This window comes from Melopsittacus undulatus, chromosome 6, assembly GCF_012275295.1.
Source record: "Melopsittacus undulatus isolate bMelUnd1 chromosome 6, bMelUnd1.mat.Z, whole genome shotgun sequence".
Lineage (NCBI taxonomy): Eukaryota > Metazoa > Chordata > Aves > Psittaciformes > Psittaculidae > Melopsittacus > Melopsittacus undulatus.
The window spans coordinates 59,282,924-59,295,398 of NC_047532.1; the positions used below are offsets into that span (position 1 = coordinate 59,282,924).

A 12,475-nucleotide genomic window follows, 5' to 3' on the forward strand; every position below is an offset into this window, starting at 1 on the left:
CTGAAGTGCTGCAGCACAGCAAAGATAATAACTAACAGATGGACTTTCACTCCTAAGTGGTGAATAACCTTTTCATGTGGTTATGATTTGGTGAACATGGAAGTACTGAAATGCACTCTTGTATTAGGCGTGAAAGAAAACTTGTACGGCAGAAAGTAAACACAATGTATTGAAAAAAGGCACAATTTCTATGTTTAACTTTGTCTAACTAGAATTCTGACATTCTAAAAATCTGGAACACAGTTTTTGTTAGTCCACATGTGTGGAAGAAGAATTAGAAAATTCCATGAGCAAACAAGCAGAGACTTCACAAACAAAACTAGAAATGACTTGGCTTAACACTTCCTTTGTAACTAATTCTCATCAATAGCTGAAACAATATGAAAGACTACTCTGCCTGTATATTCTTAAGGAAGTGTGACAGGAACCAAGTTCAAGTTAATATTTTAATATGAAAAAATAGTATATTGCAGTACACACAAATATTTTAAACCCTGCTATCTTCTCCTTCCACTCCTGGTCTATGGCTTTTGCCCTGGTCTAGGATCTCCATAATTTGCCTCAACAAATGTTTGCTAGGGAAAAGAAACCTTCTGGTATCAACCTTTTGGCCTCCAAGTCCTGCTAGAGGGCTAAAACTAAAAAACTAAACCATTAAAAAAGCACAGGAAGAAAAGTTGCCAGCATACCAGGAAAGAATCTCGGGCATTATCACTATCTCCTAACTACACCTAAATTCACAGAACACATAAAACCAAGAAAATCATGAACCCGTTCCTTTACCTTGCCGTATTTCAGCCACACATCATCTGTAAACAAAGGCCCTATTAAGACAAGCCATAACCATACAGTCTTCTCTCTTTTATGGGCTGAAAGAGGCCCTTCCACTATGGCAATCTAAGAACTGCTGAAAACTGAAGTGCAAAATGGGACCTTCCACCCCCCCCAGAAAAAAAAAAGCCCCCAACCAAACAACAAAACCCAAACCACCCTCTTCCTGTAAATATATTTCAGGGAGTTAAAACATCCTGGAAGAAAAAAAAGCAATACCCAGGTGAAGACAGGAGGAACACCAATCATCATCTAAGTTATCTGGCACAACAGTACATGTCCAGAAAGATTGAATGGTTTGTTCACTTTTACCCTAGAAAGTATGCAAAGCAGTTAATGGAAAGAAGTGATAAGCAAAATAAAACTACAAGTATGTCGCTGTAGAAGCACACAGCTGTCCTTGTCTAAACGTCTAGAGAACAATGCAATTGAACAAAAAGAAGAACACAGCAAAAGTTGTTTAATGCCAATCATGGAAAAATTCATCAATTGATGACAAACCCCAGAAAGCAGATAAGGCATCTGCTGCAACAATTTAGTGGACTGAGCATTGAGAGTTATGTGGTAAAAGGATTTAGGATGCACAATAATGATCCAAAGATTAACTTAAGTACAAACCTTTCTGCCTCTTTTAGTCATGAGAGAAGGTACAACAAAAGAGAAGGAAAATGTGAAACTAGCAAATGGCAGTTTCTTGGATTTGGTAGAATTTGGTTCAAATACAGAAGTGATACTGAATTTCTAGAAAGCAAATACTTTCCCCATCTCATAAGACATAATGAAAAGAAGTAACACAACCCAACAGCAAGTAAAGATGCTATAATTCAAGTGCATCATGGCAACAGTCCTTTACATATACAGGAATTTACTTTATCTGCAAAGCCAGGCAGCTTTACAAACTTCTCAAAAGCTCAAGATATAGAAATCTTTACATGGTATAGAGCAGACATACCAAAACAGGGTATACCACAATTGTGTAAAGCGACTGTATGACTGAGATAAAGAAACAAAACATCCTAATGAATAATTAGAAAGCCTAAAGGGAATATGAAATTTCACAAGGGAAAAGTTATTAGAAGAGAGTGGGTTGACCACTGAAGATAAAAGCCTGAAGTTTCAAAAACTGAAAAGATATTAGTAGTATCCTCAGCAGAAGTGAAACCTGTGGGTGGTTCCCCAAAAATGAAGGGAAGTCAAAATATGTAACTTCTATCATTAATAAAATGCTGGCATGATCATGGAGAAAAAACAAATATCCTAAGGCTACTTTAACTACAGTAGTCTGTACGCAGCGCCAGGAAACATAAGTGTAAATATTTTTAAATATTTTATATTTTTAATATTTTGGTGGGAAGTGTACCAAGGAATACCCAAAGATTCAATGCAAAATTCTTAATACATCGAGTGTGGGAAACTAATAGGTCAACTCTCACTGACAACTTATGTTAATATAAGTAAGCAGTACACTGATAAAACAAACAGAAATATCAAACTGATGAGAAATAAGTCCTTGGAAATTGGTAATACATTTATTATTGCACTTGCGTTAATCTAATAAACCTCCACTTCACGAACAGGAAGAATTGGATACTTCTCTACTTTTGGATTCCTAGATAGCAAATTCTAACTTCCAAATTTAGCTTACACGGAGATAGCCTGAACACCTTCTACATTGCGTACTAAATGGTGGAAAAATCTCTATACATTTATATTTATTTATGGGAATCACAGTGCCATAAACCTTTCGTTAAAGGGGTTACTAATGCTTCACAATGAAAAGGAAAAGCTATGAAATAAAGAAAACAAATTTTTTTTTTTTTGGCAAACAAGCAGGAAGGTCAACTCCCTCCTTGGCGAGGTTGAAACAATCAGCCCTAGCTCATTTCCGCCAAGGAAGAGAAAAAAGGAGAGGGATTCCCCTTTGGCAGCATTAGGAGGAAATAACAGCTTTTCTCATTCCCGACTGGAATGTGAAAAAGTTTTCTACTCTGCCTTTGTGAAAATGCTGATGGTTACACTGCCATGTTTCACAGCACTGCAGTTTTCAAGTTCAGCCTGTAACTTCAGCTGCTCATGATGACGTTTGCATTTTTGCACCTAGAAGCCTCTTAATCCAGCCTCCCCATGCTGCCTGGTCCCCAGAATTGAGAAACTCTTGCTAACTTTTAAATCAGCATCTCACTGTGTCATCTTCTTTACTATCAGTAAATCCTCCTTTTCCTTCAGAAAAAAAACATTTTAACAACAACCCACATGCAGCTGAATTAACCCCCTTGATATACCTCACAACATTTATGCTAGACTGGAATAGGACAAATGGTTTGAACATTATTTCTGTTCTACAGCACATTTTACCAGCTCCTTCTTCTAGCCAAGGGGGAACAGATTATTCAAACAGGGATTTTCCAGCTGCAATCTTTTTTTTGCACTTCATGGCCTGTCCTCTTGCTTTCAAGTCTGCCCTATATGTGCATGCTAGGCAGTATGCAGATTTCAATGAAGGCATTTTCCATACTATGCATATGTTACATAGTACATATATACAGGTAAGTTTCACTCTGTTCCATAGCAGAGATGAAAGCCTGGAGCAAACTGCAAGATTTGTACTTGAAACAGTCTTTCCTAGATGCACAGCTCCTCAGAGAGAGAAGAGAAAAATCTGCTTGTGCATGTGCTGGGTGTGCTGCTTCCACATTTCAAGCCCAGTTATGATGCAGAAAAGAGGCTGCTGTGTACAGTTTTGTTTTCAAATTTGGGGTCTGCCTACCTGCTTTGCAAGCATGAAGGACCTTCAGGTCCTCAGCTCTCCCTGTGGTGCTTACAGAACATCACTAGATAACTAGATTGACAAACCACTGGATGAAGTCAACACTAGCACTTCTATTATCATCTCATCCTCCACCTCTTTACTTAGTAACATATTCCCTCTCTGTAAGTGGTCTGGATCCAGCTTGCTGCAATACAGACAGCAGAACTTTGGAGCAGAGGCTATAGTTTCAAATAAATCTTTGTGCAATAGATGTCTCAGCAACTATCTAGCTGTGACACTCCAGAAACCCTAATGCAATACCATCAATTATAAAACAGTTCATCCGAAAGAATTCAGCATGGGTTACAAAACCCTGGACTGTTATTTTAAAAAACAGGCGCCTGCTGGTTCATAAAGGAATCCCTTTCAAGAAAGAAGAAATTAATGACTGCCCAAGCTAGTAAGATGGACAAATTCTGGGGTTTTTTTTTGAATCATCCCAAAAATCTTCTCAAAGGTCAAGTAATTGTAGTCACACATCATAAACATTTGGCTATTGATGCTACAGATTCAGACCATACATGCTGCTTATGCTCGGCAATGACTAGTTTTCTGCTTTCCATCTATATTGTGTAATAAAGGATTTCAATGAAAAACGTAAGTAGATAGGAAGGAAAAGTGACTCTTTTTTTACAGTAAAAGCTGTGTGTCCTGGCATCTGATGCTCTGCATTACTTTTTTCAGCAGAGACACTGATGTTCAGATAAAGGAGAAGCATGTGAAAAATGACTCTGAAATGGCTGCAGTAACAGAACTAGAAAGCCTGAAATAACCACAAGAAAACGTAACACAACATTCAGTAAAGGAAGCTGGAGTTTTAATAAAAAAACCCTCAAAACAAACCCCAACACTGCAGGAAAAAAACAGCAGCACGTATTAATACACAGGAGTGCTGTGTTTAAGAAACAGACTACAGCCCAAATTCTGTTTTCCCTTGAACAGTACAAAGTCACCAGAGCCTGACTACAGTTGTGCAGTGAAGAATGACTATTGTAAGCTAGCTCCCTGCTTTTGTTAAGCTGGCAGAGCTGCTTTTGTGCCAGCTGCTGTGAGCTAGAGAAGAGTAATGAATTCTACTGTCAATCTTCTGCTGCGATAGGTTAAAGGCAGCTTGGGGTCTTTTCCAACTCATGCCGAGGCCAGAAGTTCATCCATGGATTTGTATCCTTAATTCCTGTCTCATGTGTACCACATACTACACAAATGTGAAAAGAAATTGCTTCCTAACAAAGAGTAGAAAATGTTAAATAAACCACCCCATGCTTTTCAATATTTGTGAAAAATGCAGGGGAGGAAATAATGCTTGAAATGTACTAATTCTAGCACATTTGTTTTCCTAGATGAAGCAGTACTTTTGAAATGAGGTTGTAATACGATGATAAAAAGAACTGGTTCACGCACCACACTAATAGGAGTGACTTCTTAAAGCAACTGAGTTATGTATGAAAAGGAAAAACCAAAGACTATATAAGCTTTGCTGGTTTTACATGAAGTTATTCACAAATGATAATGCAGAAGGAAGTGCCCAAGGAAGACAGTATGAAAAATTAAGGAAAACGTTATTGATATTTGAGGTTATCTTGCAACATATTTAAATATAACAAGCTTTTTATAATCTTAAAATTCCTGACAAAACTGGTATCTAATGGATGTTTTTACAGACAAGAAAACAAATAACCAATATATACTACATTTAAAATTATCTGGTTCCATTACATTTGTATTACTCTTTGAATTCCAGGCTGATTTTCTAAAAGTCTGCTGGTATATTTGCACACACTAGAGTAAAAACCTTACTTCATCTTCCTAAATCTATTACTGTGAACTACTGCAACCTACAGATGTGATCTAACCCTTAGCTATTTAAAAACAATAGACTATAAAAGAAAATTCTCTTTGAGCACAGAACTCAGTCATCCAAGGAAATAACTCATTTCTGCCAGCTGATCTTCAGACAGGGAAATGGTCCAAAATTACTAACATCATCCAGCCTTCTGGGAAACAAATGCACTAGATCAGTTAGCACAAAACAAGTGTTCACCACCATAGAGCAATGGCATTTAGTAAAGAAGAACCTCTGGTATTATTTTAATGGATTTTCTTCACTGTGGTCCGCAAGAATTAAGTGGCAAACACGCCAGCATTCTCATGTGCACCAGCCAATGTCACCACAGTGAGTAAGAAGCCCCTTGATGTTGGAACTAGCACAAAAATGCTTTTGGCATTTTTTGCTTTCTGAGTAAGTGAAGCATGAGCCGTACTGGTACTACTGATATAAAAAACGATGTCCCTGCCCATGGCAGGGGTGTTGGAACTAGACGATCTTGAGGTCCTTTCCAATCCTAACTATTATATGATTCTATGATGTTCCAACTGATTCTACATGCATCCATTGATGGTGTGGCAGCTTTACAACAGCGAAGCTACAGGATACAGTCTTGTGTTGCTCTGAACTCCAGTTCCTTGACGGATATGGTCCACTGAAAGCAGCAGGCTTTGCAAAACTCTTATAGCCAACCAGACAGTATTTTCCAAGCACCTCAATATTCTGCCAGCACCTAGTGAAATCTTCTAACCCCCAATGTATTATACAACAGCTTATTCTGAAACAATGTTTACATGCCATTCTGAATGTATTAACAGGCAAAAAAGAAAATTACCATATAAGAGACCAAACATGGATGTTTAAGAAAGCATACTTTTTAAATGCCATTAAACTAAATGTGTATGATTAAAGACAGGCTACTATCTAAACTTGATTCATGCAAGATGTTAATCAACCCAGTACAAGATATTCGGTGTAGCTTAACCTCATTAAGATTTAGTTAATTAATTGTCTCTTAGGTTAAAGTATCTACTGTAAACTAAGTCTGTTGCAGTTATTTCTCTTCTAGAAATAGGATCATCTTATATGATGAGTAAATAACCTTTTCATTAAGTATCTGTAGTTATGACAAAAAAAAAACCCCTCAAACCCAACTCTGACCTTTAACTTACTTATAACAAATACCAAAGGTGTGTTTGATTTAGGAATCTTTTTTTTTGGGGGGAGGAGGGGGAGGATGGTTCAGGTTTGGGTTTTTTTGTTTAAATATTTTTATTTAAAATAAACATAAACAAAATAAACAAATAAATATTTGGTTTTGTTGCACAAAGCCTAATAAGGCAATTCTCAGGAAAATAACAAGGTGTATTTCCCAAACCAGATTGTATAATTTGGCAGTTACATCTTTTCTTTCCTTAGTGGAAAAAGCAATACTCTTAGCGTATGAAGTCACTTTGAAGGCATCTCAAATAAAGGACTGAAGATAGTCAGGACATTAATTTATTCTGAAGAAAGAAAAGACTACTTTATAAAAGAATGCAGGCTGTAAAAATCATCCAAGAGGCAGCAGTTAAACCTTTCTTGGAATAGTTATAGTTTAGGAGAGAATGGACACCAACCACCAACTCAATATTGCATAACAGGTGACAGAAGCAAGCATACCAAACGGGAAACTATTATAACCCATTCAAACACATTTTTTTTCCAAGCCAAGATTTTAAACGAGGAAAAAAGTTGCATAACATTCATTTTTCATACCCTCCTTCATAAGATTCCTTATAAAAAAATGCAATTAATGAGAAGACTGTCAAGTGGTATAACAGTTGCAGTGCTATAGGGCATCATGTGATAGCTAGGGAGGAAAGGACACAGGGAAAGATTATACCTTAGGTTGCCCCAAGTAACTGTGGACTGCTACTGATTCACACTGGTGGCAATTCTTATAAGCTGGTTTTAGAGAAGGCAGAAGTAAGCTTATCATAAAATTCTCTAAGAACCATCACCGCTGATGATAAAAGGCACCTCACAAGCAAGCACCCTGTAGTTTGGCAGCTATCCATCATATCTGCACACCAGTGGATTTATCCAGTTGCTTGCTGAAGTTCTGCAGAACCCCTGTGAGGAAGCAGAAATCTGTACTACATAGCTCATTTATATTTCTGAAGAAAGGAAAAAAGAAAACCCCGAAAATTTAAAGCATTTTGCAATGGACCTTAAACTAAAAGGGCCATTTGCTGTGAAACCCAGAAAAAAAGCCAAAACTAAACCACAAACTCCTGTTTCATAAACAGTTGCAGGAAATACTAAAATCCTTCTGTAATGTACTTATCTTAAAACTAGAATACTAACATTTTATAACCTGGAATAATCCTACTTAGATATTCTCTGAAGTACCATTGCACTTCCTCAATAACACATAACTGGAGCTATGAAAAATATTTTTTTCAAAAGGTTTTGCTAAGCCTAAAAACAACATCCGAGCCACCAATGTATATTTACAATCTTCCTATTATCTACTGCTTGTGGAGAAGGAATTTTTCTGGTGGGCACGGGAGAGGTTTTAGATAACATTCATGTAGACTTGCATGTACTTGTAGAATGCACCAATCCTACTGCTCCAGTCTGCCCACAGAGTGACTGAAGAGGATGCCACATACAAACATACAGCCTAAAATCATGAAGAGTGAGATAGCACAGGATAAGAAATTTCTCTGAGGTGACAGTGGCACTCAAGGCTACACAAACCAGCAGTTAACAGGTTCCCACTGTTAAAGGAATGGATAAATAAAAATGAGAAAGCTCTGTCTGTGCTCAGCTTTTGTCCCATGCTGAACACCACTAAGCAGCAAGCTGCTTCCATTTCAATTGCAAGTATTTCCACTGAAATTCCAGGTAAAGATTTACAGAATGAGAGCCATAACCTCAAATTAATTTAACTGGGGAGGGGATGTGTCTCTGTGTGTGTGTATGCAAAAGGAAATCAGAATAAATTTTCTCTTAAGTGCAATGCAGCTATGGTAAGAATCTGAATTCCCTCATAGAGCCTTTGTCACGACAACTACAGTGGTACAACTGCACTGAGAACGTCTGCTGGCAGAGATATGGCTGATGTCGACAGAAGATGCTTTTCTGCTGACATCACAGTCCCATCATTTCAAACACACTTTGTTCTTTCCTTTCAGAAGAATTTTCTTTCAATATTCTGCTTCCTTGACCTGTCTGCACTGCCACAGCTGGGCCTGCTCCACCAGCCTCTATGAAGAGACTCATAAAATGTCTGAAGCAAGGAATTGTGTTTCTCAAGTCAAAACTTCCCTATTTTAACTTTCTAATTCCCTTTTAAACTAAACTTCACATTCACTAAGTGGGAAAAATACCAGTCACTATGACTTTGATACCAACTAACACAGCTGATTCTGTGAACACTGATGAGGCTCAAACTTAAGGATTTAATTTAACCTCATGAAAAAGAATTCTCTCTCAATAAATCTGTGAGCTAATTTTCAGATTACAGATTTCAGAAGAGGAAAACATTAAGTAACAAAAGAAACTGATAAGCACAAGAGACAGTCCACTTTGGTATTAAATTGGTTTCTTTCCCCAAGCCACCTATGCAACTTACATACTCTACTTCAAAAGACTGAAAGGTAAACTTTACCTTCTATTACAAAAGCATATTTTCCTTCTAAAAAAGAAATGAGAAAAAAACATTGAAATACCAAGGGAAAACTCACCTGTGTATGATTTATTTTTAAAATACAAATAACTGTTCAAGATCATGTCTTGAGTGTACCTTTCATGTACTGCAAGAAAATGCACAGCACTTACATACTGAATGCATTTTCAGGTTTTGCTGAATTTTGGGTTAATTACTTGAGCAGGGCACAGAGGCTGCTCATGCTCTGGGAATCTATCTTAAATACTGCTAGTAAAAGATGAGCAGAACAGTCTGCTACAAATATTTAAAAAATGGGAAATTCTTTCTGATCTCATTTCCTGGAGCTGACCTCTAAAAAGGCTTCTTTACTTGGGTGCAACATACAACCTCTATGGCTAAAGTGCCTCTGCTGAATTGCCTTTACATATCACTGGGGAGCCAAGTAAAAAGACAGACACAGAACTGAGCAAACTTCATCTGCTCAGTTGCTACTGCAATGGACGTTCCAGGGTGGATCACAATACCAGCATTTCTAAATTGTCACCCTAAACACCCAGAACTTTGCCATTCTTAAACTAAGTGGAAAACATCCAGACACTTGTCTTTCAGAAATCTGTGCAAAAGTCTGTTGAATACGTGTAGTCCTCTGACTCAGGGGATAGAGCAGCCCAAAGTCTATCAATATTCTTAAAGACTGAGGTGAAAACCACAGTGGATGTGTTTGCTTTTTCTTCATCCCTGTTAGTCAGATGACTATCTTCAGCAAGTATCAGTCAAGTTTTTCTTTGGACCTCCTCTTGCAATACTTTAAAAAGTACTTGCACACATTAAAAAGCCCTTCTTGTCATCTGAAACAACACTTCCCATTTTCAACCGTAATTAAGCTTTGGCCTTTTGTGTCTTCTCCCTCCATAAGTGAGCCACGGCTCTGTAATCTTCAATTTCACTTAAACCCAACAGGTTTCTCACTGACAACTCTGATGGCAAATGTTATAACCACATTTCTAATAATGATTGCAAAGAGGGAAAAAAAAATCAGCCAAAACAATGAAGACTTTGGCCTTCAATGCGTTAATTTTTTCATAGTACTGGGAAAAACACAGCACAAACAGGAAGCTCAGCTACAACTACCATTCTTATACCTTCTTCCCCCGTAGAAATAATACACCATGCTTTCTGGAAGCATGTTATTTACATTTCTTACACTTGAAGAAAAGAATGTGCTTAAAAGAGCCCTAACTAGGAATCACTGGTCAACCACAATAAGCTATGACATTAAGCTGATACATAGCCTTTTCAGGAACAATGACAACAGGGTGGAGTGGTCAAAATGGTATTTATACCAACAAAAAAAATATTTCTCTAAAGTTTACTTTTGAAGTTCTAGAATGTTGTCTGTTCTGGAAACAAAGAAAACAATTCTGCACAAGTCTGCATTCTGAAGCCCACACCCAGAAATATGGTAACAAGAAGACTGATGAGCTAGTAACTTTGAGAAAAATGTGTTATTTTCAAATGGAGCAGCTGGATGCTGGTAAGAGTGTATTTTTTGCTGTAGTGATTTATAAAAGTCCAGCTCTCTTCAACTATCACTTCAAATCTCAAGGAGGTTAACACATGCACAGAGGAACTTGCACAAAGGAATGGATGCAAATATTGGACAAGACAGTAATTCAGCATTTTAATACAAACCTATCTTCACTGCAGACACTGTTACATTTACATGGACTGCTGCTGAAGCACCTCAGGGACAGGCACATTCACTACTCCACCAGTGTGCCTTTAAGTGCCCTAGCTTCATAAATTTGTCCAAGTATGAGTGAGCTGAATTTACCACTCAGTAATTGCACAGAAATGTCAGTGCTGACATATAAAAAGACAAATTAAAAAACATGACATGAAATGGCTGGCAATTACGCACTGAAGAGTAATCCATGAGATTACGTAATCTCCATTCATAATATAAAAGACTAAAAAACGTATGATTTCTTTCCCACTATTTTCAATTCTTAAACACACAAACTGAAGAACCACCTTACCTGACAGAATTTTGTTTCCTGTTTTCTATTTTCATTAAAATTTGTACATCTGACTGAGGAGACACTGTATAGATTTTTAATCTGGAAAAAAAAAATGCAACAAAGATAAATAATGTACAATAAGTATTTCCTATAAATGAGGGCTCTAATTGCTAGTATGTTTTTCTAATTACTCTAAAGAAAAGGTTTGCTGTCAATTCCACTGAGTTTAATTATGGTTACATTTTTTAGAATTACAGTTGCATTATTTGATCTTTATGGCATGAGTCAGTTTCTTAATCTTTTCCTGGTTTAAATTTGGTGGCTGTACTCCAGGGTTAAGTGGTTGACGAATGTTAGGATGATTTTCAGCACAGGAATGAAAGATGTGCTTCTGACTGGGAACTCAGCTCTGCATGCTGAAAGTGCAGCCAGTTTAAACCGTTTATGCAGAACTGTTCTCCTCTTTCAGTAGTGTGTTACATGAACTAGCCAGAAAAGTTATTCAATACACACCTTTGACAGACTACAGGATCTGACTCCACTGGATCAATGTATGGCTTAAGGATATCAGCAAGTGTTTTATCATCAGGCACCCTTTCACCAAAGATAAAAATCAAACACATAAGACATGGTTCATCATGTACACAAAAATCTGCTATCTGAGTCACCTGGAGGAAGCTGTATATTTGCATGCTACAGTGGCACAACTGAGCAGCTTGTGGAAGGATCATAAATATGTATCGATACAACATAGATAATTTTCAGCTTTATCACAACTTCAACACTGGGACTTCACTGACATATATATAAGGAGTAAACAGATGTGTATCTCCAGTTTCTAACCCTGCAGCAGAAACATGCTGTTCCTACAGCCCTAGAAGTAGACAAAGGCATACTTCTCATCCCCCTTCAGGCAAGGAAAATATGATTTGTCAACAAAAGCTTATTTTTTGCCCTTTTGCAAAACGTTCTTGTAGGCCTTCCTACAAAACAAACAATGCAGCCATTTCATCCTATATGAAGGCCAGTTCCCAGTGTCCAGGTGAGGAGAGATGGCAAATCTTGCTGAACATCTGCTCCATGAGAAAAGAACGTGTTATGCCCAGGGGATACTGCTATCATGAATATAGAAGCTTCTCTGTTTACATATGTTTATGTAAACATAGATATGTTTATGTTTACATAGAGAAAAGGACTAGCAATCAAACGTAACCTGATTTGAAAACCCTGCTAGCTTTCAACTTGTCAATACACAACTTCAGATACTTTTAAAAAAATTTAAATGCCCTTTTAATTAAGACTAAAATAATATTCAAGTTTACCTTGTATAA

At 37.3% G+C, this 12,475-nt stretch overlaps 1 protein-coding gene across 2 annotated transcripts in view; it reads right to left on the minus strand.

The window, feature by feature from the left end:
* ZNHIT6 (zinc finger HIT-type containing 6) overlaps positions 1-12,475 on the minus strand; it is a 37,823-nt gene that overhangs the window by 12,627 nt on the left and 12,721 nt on the right. For both annotated transcript variants that reach the window (XM_034064128.1, XM_034064129.1), the window contains exons 7-8: positions 11,658-11,738; positions 11,163-11,243 (exon numbers count right to left, since the gene is read on the minus strand). In XM_034064128.1, the coding sequence (XP_033920019.1) occupies positions 11,163-11,243; positions 11,658-11,738 (162 nt within the window). The remainder of the gene's footprint in view (positions 1-11,162; positions 11,244-11,657; positions 11,739-12,475) is intronic.